The 19,462-nt window shown below is 35.1% G+C and overlaps 1 protein-coding gene across 1 annotated transcript; it reads right to left on the reverse strand.

Moving 5' to 3' along the window:
- Positions 1-15,093: 15,093 nt before the first annotated feature.
- LOC112918084 (mitochondrial import receptor subunit TOM22 homolog) lies at positions 15,094-15,592 on the reverse strand. The gene has a single exon (XM_025996242.2). It carries the CDS (start codon positions 15,590-15,592, stop codon positions 15,170-15,172), a length of 423 nt encoding a protein of 140 aa, XP_025852027.1. The 3' UTR covers positions 15,094-15,169.
- Between the last annotated feature and the right edge of the window lie 3,870 nt (positions 15,593-19,462).

A 19,462-nucleotide genomic window follows, 5' to 3' on the forward strand; every position in this document is an offset into this window, starting at 1 on the left:
CTTTTGTACCTATGAAATAAACTTAAATCTATGGTTTTTAGGCTCTCTTATAGTTTCCAAAATGATTGATGGATTTTGGAGAGATCATTTGGTTATTCCATATATAGCCATGAGAGGGTACATTTAGGTTGTGGTTTGGAAATCCAAATGATTTAGTGGATAAGCTCCAGACTGTAGAACCAGAAGAAAAGAGTTCTTTTTCTCATTGGAGTGTGACCTTTGTCATGCTCCCTCTGCTATTCTTAAATTTAGAAATAACTTTCTCTTTTATATTCATTTCCAAAGGTAGTATGAAATCATCAAGGTATATCACAATCTAATTGTACTTTCTCATAACTATATATGGAATTATCAAATGATTTCTCCAAATCTCATTAATCATGAAATTATGATTAGTGTGACCATTTTGGTACTAATTAAAATATTGTAGTTCTTACTTTTGTGAATCATATAGTCATCATATTGATAGCATCATTTTTCAATCTAGTCTAATATATGTTTTTTTTTCTTCCTCTCATTAGCTAAGGAAGATAGTAGAGGAAAGGAGGACACACCTTTTAGAGAATAAGGAAACACACTTTAGCTTCTTTGTAGCCTACCTTATCTGCACCTTAAAGACATAGCTAAAATGTGATGTCTGAAATATATGTAGCAATGAAGTTTTTATTGATTGATATAAATATGGATGGCTTTGTTCAGCTGAATACTGCTGGTAGGAGTTACTGGCGTATGTAATACATTATCTTATTACACTCATTTTATGGAAGCTGATCCTGATGGGACAGTGGAAGGAGAGCTTTCTTCAGCTTTCTGGAAAAGCAATTAATCCCTCTGCTTATGTAGCAACCATGTCTTGGATCGCATTGGCGTACTGGCACCCTTTCTCCTTTTATTAAAACAAAAATGCAGCTGCTGACCAGAAGTGCAGCTCTACAAGTGGGGCTTTCATCGTATTGGTAAGAGATTCATATCCAGGGTTGACATCATTTCAGTTATGGGTTTTTCATTATTAAATTTTGGAATTTCAAGTTTGTTTATTAAAGATTTAAAGCTATAGGTTAAATCACCAAATTGAAATCCACTTATTTTTCTATACTATGATAAGTGGATAAGGTGTGCTGGAAAATGTATTTTTCAGATTTTACCAAAAGATGAATTATTTTAATTGTGAAATGCATGGTGTCATAAGGAAATTGACAATTTTTTTCCTGAATCTTTAGCATGTCTATTTTATATGTAACTGTCCACATTCCTCAGTTTCTAGTAAGTAAATTTAACAAATGGTTTGGAACTATGGACTATTAACTGTTGGTAAAAATAGTGACTAAGACTTTTACTTAGCACTTGTGGCAATTTTATTGTGTACTTCATCTGTTTCTCATCAGTATTCAAAATTGATAATTCTTTAAAACACATTGCATTCACTAATACTAACAAAGATTTTTAACTCTTGGTATAGTCTTATATATAAGGGCTCTCTTAATTTGTAACCGAGTCTTTTTCAAGGCTGTTCATCTTTTACTGCAAAATCAGAAATTAGCAGTGTACTTTTATCTAGGGTTTAATGTAAATTTTATTTTAAATGGCAGAAGTAGCATTGTGTAATAGATACTTTTACAAAGACATTTATGAAACAGAAAGTTCCAATTGCAGTATATTTTATATTTGTAAATTTCTAATGCTTTGGGCTTCTGATATTTTAAGTCTTGCTTTCCCATTAAATCACAGTCTATTGGGTTTCAATTTTGACCTCTATGAAATCCATTTTATTTATTTATTTTTTTTAGTTTTATTTATTTATGATAGTCACAGAGAGAGAGAGAGAGAGAGAGAGAGAGAGAGAGAGAGAGGCAGAGACATAGGCAGAGGGAGAAGCAGGCTCCATGCACCGGGAGCCTGATGTGGGATTCCATCCTAGGTCTCCAGGATCGCACCCTGGGCCAAAGGCAGGCGCCAAACCGCTGCGCCACCCAGGGATCCCTATGAAATCCATTTTAATAAAGACTATTAAATATATGTATGATGGCTCTCACACTCATATTATGTGCATTTTGTATTTATATTAGTAGGTCATTGTTTTTTTAATTGTTATTTATTTGTTTTGTTATTTAAAATGAAAATAACATTTAGAACAAGATACTGGAAAATGGCTGACACATCACTCTGACATATTTTTTATTTATTTATTTATTTATTTATTTATTTATTTATTTATTTTAAATTTTTTTTTTAATTTATTTACGATAGTCACAGAGAGAGAGAGAGAGGCAGAGACACAGGCGGAGGGAGAAGCAGGCTCCATGCACCGGGAGCCTGATGTGGGATTCGATCCCGGGTCTCCAGGATCGCGCCCTGGGCCAAAGGCAGGCGCCAAACCACTGCGCCACCCAGGGATCCCCATCTGACATATTTTTTAAAAAGACTATTTAAATTGCTTACATATTGCAGGGGACAGGGTGGGAAATCCAAACGTTTACAATTCTTTTTTTTTTTTTTTTTAAGATTTTATTTATTTATTCATGAGAGACAGAGAGAGAGAGGCAGAGACACAGGCAGAGGGAGAAGCAGGCTTCATGCAGGGAGCCTGACGTGGGACTCGATCCCAGGTCTCCAGGATCATGCCCTGGGCCGAAGGCTGCGCTCAACCACTGAGCCACCCAGAGATCCCCCATAAGTTTTGGGTGTCACCAAAACACCTCCAATTCTGTCTGGCCTACTACAGATTCAGTCAGGGCTTCCCACAACCTTCAGGTTTAATAATTCTCGAATGGCTCACAGAATCCAGAAAGGTGCTAGTACTTATGATTGCCACTTTATTATGAAGGATACAAATGAACACATGAAGATATAAACAGAACAAGATCTGAAAGAGCCCAGAGTACAGGAGCTTCTGTCTCTGTGCAGTCATGGAGTACCACCAGCATATCAATATGATCATCAACCAGGAAGCTCCCCTGGACTTGTGTGTCAGATGGTTTCATTACATAGGCATGATAAATCAAATCACAGGACACTGTGATTGATCTCTCTTGTTTACTTCCTTTCCCTGAAGGATGGGCTGGCTGAAAGTTCCAACATTCTAATCATGGTGGTTGGTTTTCTGGTTACTAGCCCTCATTCTGAAGCTATCTGGGGCCCTGTCTTGAGCCACCTCATTAGCATAATAATGACACTCTTATCACTCAGATAATTTGAAAGGTTTTTGAAGAGCTGTGCTATGAATAAGGTCAGATTAGATTTAATTATATCATGGTTGCCTATTGTAATTGTTATAATTACAAATACTTGTATGTGATAAAACATAAAGAGATGTTTAGAAAGATAGTTCTGATGTAGAGGTCATCAGTAAATTAATGGCAAGCACATTGGATAAGTCTATTGTGGGAGTTGCAGATTTTTAAATTTCTACATCTACACTGAAGATAGGTTTAAAGATTGGACCATTTTCTTACACCATACACAAAAATAAACTCAAAATGAATTATTAAAGGGCTAAATATAAGGTATGAAACCATAAAACTCCTAGAAAAAAACATGGGGAATAATTTATTTGACATTGGCTATAGCAACATTTTTCTATTTCTTCAGGCGGGGGAAACAAAAATAAACATATCCACAGCAAAGGAAAATATTGACAAAATGAAAAGGCAAGCTACTGAATGGGAGAAGATATTCACAAATGATATATCTGATAAGGGGTTAATGTCCAAAATACATGAAGAACTCACACAACTCAACAGCAAAAAAACCAAATAAATAATCTGATTAAAATGGGCAGAGAATCTGAACAGACATTTCCCCAAAGAAGACATACAGATGGCCAACAGACACATAAAAGATACTCAACATCACTCATCATCAGGGAAATGCAAATCAAAACCACAATGAGATTCCACCTTATACCTGTCAGAGTAGCTATCAAAATGACAAGAAATAACAAGTGTTGGTGAGGATGTGGAGAAAAAGGAACACATTGTTGATGGTAATGTAAATTGGTAGAGCCACTGTGGAAAACAGTATGGATGTTCCTTTAAAAAATTAAAAATAGAAATATCATGTGATCCAGTAATTCAATTTCTGGGTATTTATCCAAAGAATACAAAAACATTAATTCAAAAAGATACATGTACCTCTATGTTTATTTCAGCATTATTTACAATACCCAAGATATGGAGGCAACCCCAGTGTCCATCCACAGATGAATGGATAAAGATCTGGTATATATACAATGGAATATTACTCATACATAAAAAAGAATGAGATCTTGCCCTTGTGACAAGATGGATGAACCCGGAGGGTATTATGTTAAGTGAAATAAGTCAGACAGAGAAAGACAAATACCATATGATTTCACTTGTATGTGAAATCTAAAAAAACAAAACAAATGAATCAACAAACAAAAAGCTGAAACAGACCCATAAATACAGACAATAAACTAATGGTTGCCAGGGGGTGGTGGGTAGATGAGCTAAAAAGATGAAGGGGAGTAGGAGAAACAGGCTTCCAGTTTTGGAATGAATAAGTCACGGGAATAAAAGACATAGCATAGGGGATATGGTGTATCAATAATATTGTAACAGCATTGTCTGGTGAGAGATGGTAGCTACACTTGTGGTGAGCATACCATAACATATAGATTTGTCCAATCACTATGTTGTACACCTAAAACTAATGTAACATTGTATGTCAACTATACTTCAGTTAAAAAGAAAATAAATAAAAATATGATTTAAAAATATGTTTAAAGATCCATAATAACTGGTTACTTATTTGATACAGAATCATGAAAATAATGTTCTGATTCCAGTTTTACATTTTAAAAAGACTTAAACTTCACAAAGTCAATGCCAAACACAGGGTACTTGAAATGTGCACTTTCTACCCATTGAAAACTGGTTTTATTTATCATTAGCCAAGTTGTATTTATGATATCCATGTCCTGGCAATTTGCTAACACAAAGATCACAAAGTTATTTTTTTCAGCCACACATAGTGCCAGAAACTGAAATCCTAATACTGACTTTCCATAGCCTGTGCTCAATGTGCTTATCCATAATATAATTCAAATTACTAAAACACAATTTTCTGTGAAATATTTGATAATATAATAATGCCTGTGTTGTATATATCACATTACCACATCTTATTTTTCCTTTTGTTACTATCACTTCCAATTGACACAATAGATTTCCTTTGAAAAATGAATGAATGACAGTGTTTTAATCTTATAGAAACTGAGGTCTGGGTTATGCTCTTTTCATTTTTAGAAGGGTAGGAATTGGGCAGTCTCGGTGGCCCAGCAGTTTGGCACCAAATTCGGCCCAGGGTGTGATCCTGGAGATCCAGAATCGAGTCCCATGTTGGGCTCTCTGCATGGAGCCTGCTTCTCCCTCTGCCTATGTCTCTGCCTCTCTCTCTGTGTCTCTCATGAATAAATAAATAAAATCTTAAAAAAAAAGAAGGGTAGCAATTGAATTTAGATTTTCTACTAAGTTTTACTAAGTTCTAGGTCTCTGTATTGATTACTATACTAAATATACCCCTTTCTTGTAAAATAATCATAAGTCACAAAAAAGATATGAAGATTAATAATCTAGAAATAGCTAGATTATAGAGTATTGAAGTTAAGATTGTTAATACAACCATGAGAAGAAATCAAGTAAGATTTTTTAAATATATTATTTTATCAGTAACAACCATCACTTTCTTCCAATGGAACTGACAAATGCAAAAACCCACACAATTTCAAGAAATTAATAAAATTAAATATTTTGAGGAATAAATGTGACATTTGAGAGAAATTATTGTTGTCTTATGGGATAATGTAGACCAACCATTAAAAGAGAGAACCATTGATTTTAGGGGGAAAAATCAATTGAAGATAACCTAAAAAAATCATCTTTAGTTTTCTAGATTGCTTTTAAGGCAATACGTAAGAACAAAATATACTCATTATTTATGTATAAAACCCTAACCCTAATAATCAATTATGTAAAATAATAATATATTTTATAGTATATAATTTTTATAAGAATATTTTATGGTTGATATTGTGTTTGTGTGTATGTGTGTGTACTTGGATGTATATATATATATATATATATTCTAGTAGTGGGAGGTAAAAGAAAAATGAAAGTATTCAGGAGTAATAAATAAAATAGAAATAGAAGGAAAAATGAGACTCAGAATAAGTCATAATTAAAAAAAGGCATCCAGACTTACCTAATAGTATTGGACTTCGGGAGCAAAAAATACATCTAGATTTTTTTTAAACAGATAAACAGTGCTAGAATTTCACAATCCAGTATTTATTGAGTACATATTATATGCTTAAACTGCCAGTAAAGGGAATGATGGGGAAATTTCAGACATGGTTCCTGCTTTCAAAGAATGTAAAATCCAACGGAAGTGATTAAATTAACATATAAATGACAACTAGAGAAATAAATTCTAGGTATTGATGTGGAATGAGTTGGCTTCTCAAAGGAGGTAGAATTTACAAGTTTTAAACAAAAAACATGTATATTCCCTTTCTTTTTTTCCCTTTCTAAAGTTTTATACTATCATTCCTGAAATCAGATCTTCTCTGTTTTCATTAAGAAATTATAACTTCTTTTCTAAAAAGTATGATTACCACAATTCCTTTTACATAACAGATTTATTTTAATGTTATAACATAACTGTTTTAGGTTTTTCTAGAATGTAGCTGCTAAAGATTTAAAGCTCTGTTTTTGCAACTCTTCCTGTTCTTGCTCCAAGAGCCAGCCACATAAAGTTAAGCTGATATTTTTATTCAAACCCTGATATTGGGCTGGAAGTTTTCCTTCCTCTTCTGCCCCTTCCCTTTGTACATTAGATAAATAAAAAATATTAACAGAAAGTACCATGGAAACACAAATTATCAATGAAGATAAAATTACAAGAAACAACTTTTTCATGTTACTCCAATATTGTTAAAATTATTTCAGAAAACATTACTATTTAATATGATGACTTTAAACTAAAATTAATATCCACGTGGAAAATGTCATTATTAGAATTGTATAGATCAAGATTGTTTTACAATAAGAGAAGTCATTTGCGGTCAGTGGAGTATAATACGTGGCTTTAGATGCCAAAGTGTAATGAAATTAAATTTATGTCACTCTATTTTTGCTTTCTTTTCTATGGGCGAATCATGAATCTAACTATGTCACTTGAGTTTGCTTAACAGCTTGTGTTGATGAAAAGATACTGGTCTTAATATATAGTAAGGGCGGTTATAATACACCTAGTACAATATGCTGAAAATTTTTATGAGTCAGTTCATAATGTACATGTGAACTTGTCAAAAAAAAATCAATACCTTAAGTGAAGGATAAAGTTGGGGGGAAGTGGCAAAGATCAGAATTTTTAAGTTATTCTACCATTTGTTTTAAAATTTTTTGAAAGTAGTTATTTTAGAATTATATGTGGATGACATTTGCATATTTTTACCTAGCTATTTTGCCTCATTAAAGTAGTAAACAAATCAATGATACTTTACTAGGAAACTTTTCCCAATCTGGATGTTAAGAAAAATTGAGTATGATGATATTAATTTGCTGTTAACTAATGTTATACAACATTGTTAAATGACAGTCCATCTATCAAATTAACATCATGACATCCTACTTGTTATTTTAATATGTTATAACGATGAAATGTGTTTTTTAGATATGTTTTACATTTGCACTAAGTAATGGAAAGTACAATATATTATGTGCCTGTGCCCTGAGGAGAGATTTTAACAAAAATAATTGAAGGTAATAAATCTTAGCTCTATTCCCTCTGTGCTGCCCCATGCCCGTATACCTTTTATATTATTGTATCTCCTATACATAGTAAGCTTTCTAGATAGTGACAAAGGTTGAACACTATTGTGTGTATTACAGAATAAAACCCACAATACCTGCCAAAAACTTACTTTGCCCTGAAATGTTGCTTTAATAAACACTGTCTATGATCACTTTTATGATGATTTGATCCCCTTACCTAAGATTGAAATGCACCTTGAATGATGTTGCTATTTAACATAAGACAAGTTTTTCAAATAATTAGGAACATCTACAAGCTAATAAATCTCTTCTACAGTTTTAATTTGATTGTATACCTGGTAGGTGTTTTTGCTTAAGAGAGTGTGTGTGAGGGTGCATGATTTATAATGTGTTTGGATTTTTTGGTTCAAATTGTCATGGGCAGCAATGATAAAATTTTGTGCAGAGAAGTGAGGCAATTCATATTTGATATATAATATTATTATGTTTAATCATGCCTTGATCTTGCCAATATTCCCTAAGGTGATTTTTTTAAAAATTTGAGATGGTTAATATTGAGACACATTATTCTAATAAGTGGTGTTCCTCATAGTGCTTTGTTTTCATGTGTAAATACATAGCACAGATGATTATACACTATCTTTTCAAAAATGATTACAGGGTTTTGTAGCTTTTGTATAACATTATCCAGAGTGTTCTCAGTGTATATTTAAATGTGACAATATATTGTGAAAAGCAAATTTTAAAATCATTTAAATGGAATACTTTTCAACAAGAAATAATGATGTGAATGAAAACTAATCCAATATATATGAATGTAGCCCAGGCTTGCAATATTGGTTTATCCATTAATTTTCTTAGCCCAGGTGTTTGTTTAGTGGGAAGTCATCTCACAAAGTGATGATAGATGTATTTTACTCAGAACTAGTTACACAAGTCCAGCATCTCATACTTTTCATGCTCAAAACTGGTTAGGAACCTTTGCTTATATATATTTAAAAATCACAATTTGAGAAAATTGTTCATGATCTTTCAATAGAAGAAACTCTTTCTGAAAAGCTTTCAATGAACAAAATAGAACATTTTAAAACCTAGGTAGGAATGAATTTTATTCATAAAGTTTTTATAAAATTCTTATTGAAAAACATTAGAACAGGTTTTTTTTTTTTTTTTTTTAGAACAGGTTTTTTTCTAAAACGGAAAACTTAAAAAAATAAAACAGAAATCTTTTTTTATTTAAAAAAAATTTTTTTAAATTTATTTATGATAGTCACACACAGAGAGAGAGAGGCAGAGACATAGGCAGAGGGAGAAGCAGGCTCCATGCACTAGGAGCCTGATGTGGGACTCGATCCTGGGTCTCCAGGATAGCGCCCTGGGCCAAAGGCAGGCGCTAAACCGCTGTGCCACCCAGGGATCCCAAAACAGAAATCTTTTACTGATTTTTCACGCTTAAAAAGCAATAAAAAAACAATATATTTTTATTGTAAAAATCAATACAAAAATCTCAAAACTGTAAATTCTACCCATTCTTACCTCTCAGAGAAAGCCATTGTTAATACTTTACTGTATATCTTTTCAGGATTAAAAAAAAGTTTTAAAATTAATTTATGCATACTATTTTGCAAACTCCATTTTTTTACTTTCTATGTTATGGAAAACTTTCCAGGTCAGTACATATAGATCTTGATAATTTTTAATGACAACATAGTATTCTGGTCATAGTTAACTCCCTATAGGTAAAAGACAGCTTAATGAATCTAGTGATGGTTATTTAGGTTGTTTCCAGTTCAAGGCTTTTATAAACGACATTACATTTGTTTTATAAACAATGTTAATTTTTAGAATTTATTCCAAGGAATTAATTGGATTTAGATATTTTTAAGTTTTATATATCTTGTCTAGTTGCTGAGTTATGTTGATCAATATGCAAATTTACAGTGCCACTAACAGTATATGACAGCATCTATACCTCACCTACTCTATATAATCCATATTTCTAATATTTATTATTAGATTTGTTGGAGTAATACATCTTATTTACTCACAATTCTAGATTTTTTCATTTGTGAAGTACTAAAAAATACATCTTTTCCCTCTATTTTCCTATCTTTTCTTACTGATTGGTAAGAGAGTTTTAGTAAAGACATTAACCTTTTGTGATGGGACACCTGGGTAGCTCAGTGGGTTAAATATCTGCCTTTGGCTCAGGTCATGATCTCAGGGTCCTGAATCGAGCCCCACCTGAGGCTCTCTGCTGCCTCTCCCCTTGATCCTTCCTCCTTGGTCATGTTTTCTCTTTCTCTAATAAATAAGTAAAATCTTAAAAAATTTATATTAATCCTTTGCGTATTATATGTTAAAATGTATTTTTAAATTTTGTTTTATGTGTCAATGTGTGGTCAATTATGCAGTCAATTTTATTAGTTTTTTATTGATAGTTTCTAGCTTTAGTGTATGCTAAAGATCTTCCTTACCAAGATTATGATAATATTTTTTATTTTCTTCTAGTGCTTCAATAATTTTGTTCCATTTACTTCTTTTTTATTCATTATTTGATACACAGTTAATATACAATAAATCGTAACTACTTAAAGTATACAATTGACAAGTTTTTATATATTTATAACCCATGAAACCAGCAACACAAGATGATGTGCATACCCAGCACCTCAAAAAGGTGTTTGGTGCCTCTTTGTAGTTCCTTCATCCCATTTATTTTTCCACTACACACCCACCAACAGTGACTGATTAGTTTTTTGTCACTGTAGATGCATTTTCTAGAATTTTCTAAGATTGGAATAGTAAGTATGCATTCTTTTTTGTCTGGCTTCTTTAACTTAGCATAATTATTTTGAAATTCACCAGTTGTTGTATGAACAATAGTTAATTTCTGGAAGAGGGAAAAAAAACCCAGTAGTTATTCCCTTTTATTGCTGAGTAGTATCTCATTATATAACCATGCCAAAATTGTTTTTTTTTTTTTTTGTTTTTTTTTTTTAGTGCACATGTTAATGGACATTTGGGTTATTTCAAGTTTGGGGCTATTACAAATAAACCTACTTAGGAGCATTCATGTACAAGTCTTTGTAGGGATATATGCTTTCATTTCTCTTGGGTAAATACCTAGGATTGGAATGGCTGAAGAATATAATCAGTGCATGTTTAAACTTTTTGAGAAACTGCCAAACTGTTTTCCAAAGTGATCATACCATTTTACTTTCCTACCAACAGTTCTACATTTTTGCCAACACTTGGTGTGGTCAGTCTTTTTATTTTAGCCATTTTAGTAGGTATGTGGCATTTTATTAAATATTAATTTGCATCTCCTTAATGCTTAGTGTCTGTTCATGTGTTTTCATGCCATTCACATACATTATTTGATGAAGTATCTGTTCAAATCGTGTGCCCATTAAAAAAATTGTATTATTTGTTTTGTTATTGAGTGTTGACAGTTCTCTATGTATTCTAGATTCAAGTGCTTTATCAGTTATAAGCTTTGCAAATATTTTCTTTCAGTCTGTGGTTTGTCTTTTTATTTTCTTAACAGTGATTTTCAAAGAACAGAAGGTTTAAATATTGATAAAGTCAGATTTATCTATTTTTCTTTTTTGGATCATGCTTTTGGTATCATATCTGAAAAATCTTTGCCTAACCTCGGGTTACAGAGATTTTTCTCAATATTTTCTAGATGTTTGTGGTCCATGATGCATTTTAAGGTAATGTTTGTATATGGTGCAAGATATGGGTCCAAGTTTATTAATTTACAACCAATTGTTCCAGCCACATTTGTTGAAATGAATGTCTCCTCCCCACTGGATCACCATCTTTGTCAAAAATAAGTTATCCGTATATGTGTGGATCTATTTCTGGATTCTCTATTCTCTTCCATCGATTTATTTGTCCATTTTTACAATACCACACTGTCTTGCAATCAGTTAATGTTAATACTCCAGCTTTGTTCTTTATCAAAGTTGAATTGACCCATTCTAGGTCCTTTACATTTTTGTATGAATTTTAGAATCAGCCTGTCAATTTAAACAAAAAAAGCTCACATGAATTTTTTTTTAATTTTTATTTATTTATGATAGTCACACACATACACACACACACACACACACACACACACACACACACAGGCAGAGACACAGGCAGAGGGAGAAGCAGGCTCCAGGCACCAGGAGCCCGACGTGGGATTCGATCCCGGGTCTCCAGGATCGCGCCCTGGGCCAAAGGCAGGTGCGAAACCGCTAGGGCCACCCAGGGATCCCCTCACATGAATTTTTATTAAGATTGCAATTGGTGGGCAGCCCAGGTCGCTCAGCAGTTTAGCACTGCCTTGAAGGTATGATCTTGGAGACCCGGGATTGAGTCCCACATTGGGCTCCGTGCATGGAGCCTGCTTCTCCCTCTTCCTGTGTCTCTGCCTCTGTGTGTGTGTGTGTGTGTCTCATGAATAAATAAATAAAATCTTAAAAAAAAAAGATTTCAATTGGTGGGGAGCACCTGGCTTGCTCAGTTGGTGGAGTATGTGACACTTGATCCTGGGATTGTGATTTCAAGCCCCATGTTGGGTGTAGAGATTACTAAAAAAAAAAAAAAAAATTGCAGTTGGAAGAATTAACATCTTAAAAATATATTTTTTAAGATTTTATTTATTTATTCATGAAGGACAGAGAGAGAGAGAGAGAGAGAGAGAGAGGCAGAGACACAGGCAGAGGGAGAAGCAGGCTCCATGCAGGGAGCCTGCCATGGGACTCTATCCAAGGTCTCCAGGATCAGGCCCTGGACTGAAGTGGTGCTAAACCACTGAGCCACCCGGGCTGCCCAACATCTTAAAAATATTATCATCCACATATAAATAAGGCATACTTCTCCATTATTTGGTTCTTCCTTCATCCTTCATTCTTTCAAGTGTTTTGTAGTTTCCATGTATAGGTCTTGCTCATCTTCGGTCACACTTATTTCTGAATATTTTACAGTTTTATGCTACTGTTTTTTTTTTTAAAAAGATTTTATTTATTTATTCATGAGAGATACAGAGCGAGAGGCAGAGACATAGGTAGAGGGAGAAACAGGCTCCATGCAGGGAGCCCCTTGTGGGACTCTATCCCAGGACTCTGGAATCATGACCCAAGCCAAAGACAGATGCTCAACCACTGAGCCACCCAGGCATTCTGCTACTGTCGGTTTGTATTTCAATTTCTGAATATTTGCTGTTAGTGTATAAGAATATAATTGATTTTTGTATACTTATTTTGTGTCCTTCAATCTGTCTAAACTCATTTATTAATTCTAGTAGAGTTTTGTATATTGCACAAAATATTCTACACAAATGACCATGTCATCTATGAATAAAGACTTCCTTTTCAACTGGAGGCTTTTAAATTCTTCTTGTTTATTGCACTGGATAAAACCTCCAGCCAAAGAGCACCTGTGTGGCTCAGTCACTTAAGTGTCTTACTCTTGAGTTTGGCTCAGGTCATGATCTCAGGGTCATGAAATCAAGCCCAACATTGGGCTACAAGCTCAGTGTAGGGTCTGCTTGAGATTCTCTCTCTCCCTCTCCTTCTGCCCCTCTCCCCTGCACTCTCTCTTTCTCCAAAATAAATAAATAAATCTTTTAAAAATACCTCCAGTACAATATTGAATCAGCATGGTGAGAGGAAACAAACTTGTCTTGTTATTGATTCTAGGGAGAAAGCATTCAGTCATTCACCATTAAGTTTGATGTTGGATGTGGATTTTTTGTAAATGCCTTTTAATAAGTTGAAGAAATTTTCTTTTTTAAAGAGATTTTATTTATTTGAGAGAGAGTGGGGGAGAGTATGAGCAGAGGGAGAAGCAGACTCCCCACTGAGTCCCATGCCAGGTATCATGTGGGGTTCCATGTGGGGCTCAGTATCCTGGGATCATGATCTGAGCTGAAGGCAGATGTTTAACCGACTGAGCCACAGAGGTGTCCTGAAGAAATTTTCTTGTATTCCCATTTGCTGAGAGTTTTTATTAGGAATGTTTGCTGGGATTTTGCCCAATGCATTTTCTGTATCTGTCAGATGAATCATATGGGTCTTCTTTTTTAGTTTGTTAAACTGATTTATTTTTTAATGATAACTTACCTTGAATTCCTGGGATATACCCTCCTTTACTGTCATGTATTATTCTTTTCACATATTGATGAATTTGATTGGCTAAAATTTTATTTATAATTTTTACATATATGTCTGTGAGGAATATTAATCTATAGTTTTCCTTTCTCATAATATCTTTGATGGCTTTGGTGTCAAGGTAATGCCAAACTCAGAATGGTTGAGAGATATTCTGCACTCTTCACTTTTCTGGAAGTTTGTATAGAATTGATATTATTTATTCCTTAAGTGTTAGGTAAGATTTACAATGGAGTTTTCTTAGTAGGAGTGTTTTTAACAGTTTCAATTTCAATAGATACAGAGGTACACAGATTATCTATTTCTTCTTGACTGAGTTTTAGTAGGTTGATTCAAGGGATTTTTTTTCCCAATTAATTTAAGCTTCCAAATTTATGGACATAAAATTAAAATATTTCCTTTCAGTATATACAGAATCTATAGTAATGTGCTCTCTTTTATTCCTGATATTAGCAATTCGTGTCTTCTCTCTGTTTTTTCCTGATTAGTGTAGATAGAAGTTTTATCAATTATATTGACATTCATATAATACCAGCTTTTGATATTATTGATTTTCTCTATTGCTTTCTTTTTTTTCCACATTGGAATAATTTTTAATATTTAAATACAAAAAGTGAGCGCTTTTTTTAGACAGGTCTCTCATAGCCAAAATGGGCAGAGGAAATGAGCTGCTGCTCTGTCCTCCACAGTCCCCATCCTGTGGTTGAAACTGCTGCCCGGCCCTCCCTCCTTTCCAGCATAGAAATTCAGTGGCTGCTTTACACTACAGCTGTAATGCATTATGTGTTTCATATTGTGTGCATGTCCCTCCCCAACATCTCCATGCTTAAAAACAAAAATGGTGAGGGGTACCTCCTTCCCAGTGGCATCAATTCCTATGCCACAATGGGATAGTGAGATCCTCCCGTCATAAGTGATTTAGTGAGAAAGGGGGTGGAAGGCCAGAGCTGGAGTAACTGTCTGCATTGGTGCACTCTTGCTATGAGTGCAAGAGTGAGAACAGAAGAAATGGGACGGCGTGGAGGGCACAGTTGCAAGTTAGGAGTCTCCGTGAGACACTGGGGAGAATTCTCCCCACCAGGTTTAGATAAATCAATGTGACAAAGTTTTAAAAAAATAAAATAAAAAGGAATCCAAATAATCAGCAGTTCAAACACTATTGAATTTTCAAACTTGTCCCAAGACAAGTCAAGTAGCAGTAGCAATCTAGATTTTTCCAGGAAGTGAAGGTAGAGCCCCTGGCATTCCTCCTGAGAGCCCTGTGTTAGGCCCTAAAAGTATCCGCCTCTGCTGCAGTTGCTGCTGCTCCATTTGCAACTTCTCAGTCTCAAAGACAACAGGAAGAACCAGGATCATGAAGGAAGTGGTCCCAATCCACAAGGCTGCCCTGGAAAACCTGTACATTTTTTGAGCCACAAAGAGGGAGAGATCAAAAGTGGCTCCAGCCGCGGACCGGACCCTCTCTGGGAACATCTCCGTCAGACCCCACAGTCTCTCCGACAGGGTCTCATCGAGCTCCTCGTCGTCTTCCTCCTCCAGCTCCTCTTTGGTCTTCTCGGCATCGCCTTTCAGAAGCAATTCGTCCGGGGACAGGGGCGCCCCAGGGCAGCCAGCGGCGGCGGTGGCCATGGCTGCGGGGCTCTCTATTGCTTTCTTTGGTTTTGTTGATTTTTATTCTATTATGTATTATTTCTTGTTTTCTACTTACTTTGGGTTTAATCTACTCTTTTTTTTCTAGTATCTTAAGGTGTATGTTGAGATCAATTACTTAAGATCTTTCTTCTTTTCTAATACAAGCTATTGGTACTAAAAATTCTCTCTAGTCAAAATACTTTTCAATTTTTCTGATTTTTTCTTTCCAAATGCATTATTTAGAAGTGTATTATTTAGTTACCAAATATCTGGGGATTTAAGTATTTCTGTTATTGATTTCTAATTATTTTTTTAAATTTTATTTATTTATTCATGAGACACACACACACACACACACACACAGAGGCAGAGGGAGAAACAGGCTCCATGCAGGGAGCCGGACGTGGGACTCGATCCTGGGTCTCCAGGATCACGCCCTGGGCTGAAGGCGTTACTAAACCGCTGAGCCACCTGGGCTGCCCTTGATTTCTAATTAAATTGAATTGGGGTCATAAAACATACTTAACAGGACATACATCATTTTAACTGTATTAAGATTTGTTCTATGGCCTAGAATATGGTTTATCTTGGTAAATGTCCCATGAGTTCTTGATAAGTGTTCATCCTGCTGTTGGTCAGAATGTACAAGGTCATTGATGATTCAAGTTGTATGCCTGTACTCATTTTCTCTCTAGTTGTTCTGGTTATGATTGAGAGGGGGGTTTTGAAATCTCCTTTTTAAAAATTTATTTATTTATTTATCTCAGTTGGTTCTATGCAGGCCTAATGCAGAACCTGAACTCACAACCCCAATATCAAAACCTGAGCTGAGATCAGTGTCAGACACTTAATCGATTGAGCTACCCAGGTACCTCTGGAATCTCTCACTCTCTCTTTTAAATATTTATTCATCTATTTTAGAGAGAGAGAAAGAGAGATTGCATGTGTGTGAGTGGGGGAGGGGGGGAGAGAGAATCTTCAAACAGACTCCCGCTGAGTGCAGATCCCAATGTGTGACTCAGTCCCATGACCTATGAAATCACAACCTGACCCAAAACCAAGAGTCAGAGTTACAGTGGACTGAACCACCCAGGTGCCCCCTGAAACCTTCTTTAAATGTTGCATTTGTTTATTTCTTCTTTCAATTTTATCAAATTTTGTGTTATGTATTTTGGAGCTCTGTTAGTAGATGTGTAAACATTTAAGATTGTTATGTCTTCTTCATGTCATCCTTCATGCAAATAGATTTATTCAAATACACTTGTTTTGCCTTCTACTTCATTCAAAAAAGAATTTGAGGCAGATACATTCATTTAGCATCCACTATGTTCAAGATACTAAAGTAGTGTTTCTCGAAAACTAAATTCTTATCACAGTTTTACAGAAATAAATACATTGTACACAGGGACCCAATATAAACATTTATTTATACTTATATATGTACATCTAAAAATATTTCACACAAAAAATTAACTCTTACTACGTGATGCAATCTGATATTTTCTCTTCTATGTCATTAAAAAAATCCATACTAGTTTTAAAAAACTAAATTGATGAATGACCAAAATAATGGATTACAACTTGCAGATTGAAAAAGACTATATAAGGATGGTAGAAATATGAAAAACACAGTTTCATGCCCTGAAGAAGCTTTCATTGTATTGGCAGAGGCAGACATATACACTGGCAGTCAACATGATAAATAAACTGTGATAGAACACAGGGCACTGTGGGATATTAGAGTTGATGAAGTGAACAAAATGGTTAGTTTTTCAGGTCAAGGGAATAGCAAGAGGAAAGAATTAGAGCTTAAAGTTAGAAGTGAAGAGTAATTGGGATATGAAGCTAGAAACAGATAAGAACCCAAGTCATTTAGAGCTTTGTATGAGGAATTTGGTCTTTATCTTGCAGGTGATAGGAAGCTTCAAAGGATTGTTAAGTAGAGACTTGACATGATAAGATTGGTGTTTTAGAAAGATCACTCTGGTTGCATTGTGGAAGATAGTTAGAGAGGGGCAAAACTAGGGACAAGAGGACTATTTAGAAAGTTATTGCAAAGGCCCAGGTTGGAAATGATGATGACCTGAACTAAATCAGTGGAAGTGATAATAGAGGCATATTTTAGAGATTGATTGAAGGATTAATGATTTAGTAACTGACTTAATGTAGAAATAATGCTGAGGGTAAGAGATGAGAACGTGATGTATTATCTCCCATCCATTCATTTAATCATTGGATCTAAAGTAACTCTTAAAGATATTCTGTACATTAGGCACTCTACTGGGTGTTGGACATCCAGTAGTTAACAAAACAAGTGTGGTTTCTACTCTCATGAAGCTTACAGGTATTTGGGGGAGCAGACATTATGCTAATAAATGCATAGATTCATAAAAATTGTGATAACTACCGTGAAAGGAAGGAACACAACATGCAGAAGACTGAAACTGGACCACTCTCTCACACCATACACAAGAATAAATTCAAAATGAATGAAAGACCTAAATGTGAGACAGAAAACCAACCATCAAAATCTTAGAGGAGGGCAGCTGGGTGGCCCAGTGGTTGAGTGTATGCCTTTGACTTAGGGTGTGATCCCGGGGACTGGGATTGAGTCCGTGCATCAGGCTCCTTAAAGGGAGCCTGCATCTCCCTCTGTCTATGTCTCTGCCTCTCTCTGTGTGTCTCTCATGAATAAATAAATAAAATCTTTTTAAAAAATCCTAGAGAAGAGCACAGGCAGCAACCTCTTTGACCTTGGCTGTAGCAATTTCTTGCTAGACACATCTCCAGAGGCAAGCGAAACAAAAGCAAAAATGAACCACTGGGACTTCATCAAGACAAAAAGCTTCTGCACAGCAGAGGAAATAATCAACAAAACTAAAAGGTAACCGACAGAATGGGAGAAGATATTTGCAAATGGCATATCGGATAAAGGGCTAGTATCCAAAATACATAAAGAACTTATCAAGATCAACACCCCAATAATAAAAAAAATCCAGTTAAGAAATGGGCAGAAGGGGCAGCGCCAGTGGCGCAGCGGTTTAGCGCCGTCTGCAACCCGGGTTGTGATCCTGGAGACCTGGGATCAAGTCCCAAGTCAGGCTCCCTGCCTGGAGCCTGCTTCTCCCTCTGCCTGTGTCTCTGCCTCTCTCTCTCTCTCTCTCTCTCTCTCTGAATAAATAAATAAATAAATAAATAAATAAATAAATAAATAAATCTTTAAAGAAAAAAGAAATGGGCAGAAGATATGACAGACATTTCTCCAAAGAAAACATACAGGTGACCAACAGACATACAAAAAGATGCTCAGCATCACTCATCAGCAGGGAAATACAAATCAAAATGACAGTGAGATATCACCTCACACCTGTCAGAATGGTTAAACCTAACAGCATGGGAAACAAAGGATGTTGATGAGGAGGTGGAGAAATGCTCTTACACTGTTGGTGGGAATGCAAACTGGTGCGGCCACTGGAAAACAGTATGGAGGTTCCTCAAAAAGTTAAAAACAGAATTACCGTATGACCCAGCAATTGCACTACTAGATATTTACCCCAAAGACAAAGAAATAGTGATTTGAAGGGGCACATGCACCCCAATGTTCATAGCAGCACTGTCTGTAATAGCCAAAATGAAAATTGCCCAAATGTCCATCAACTGATGAATGAATAAAGAAGATGTGGTACACACACACACACACACACACACACACACACACACACACGGAATATTACTCAGCCACCAAAAAGAATGAAATCTTGCCATTTGCAATGACATGGTTGGAGTTAGAGTGTATTATGCTAAGTGAAATAAGTCAGAGAAAGATAAATACCATATGATTTCACTCCTATGGTAGAATTTAAGAAA

Source organism: Vulpes vulpes, chromosome 2, assembly GCF_048418805.1.
Source record: "Vulpes vulpes isolate BD-2025 chromosome 2, VulVul3, whole genome shotgun sequence".
Taxonomy (NCBI): domain Eukaryota; kingdom Metazoa; phylum Chordata; class Mammalia; order Carnivora; family Canidae; genus Vulpes; species Vulpes vulpes.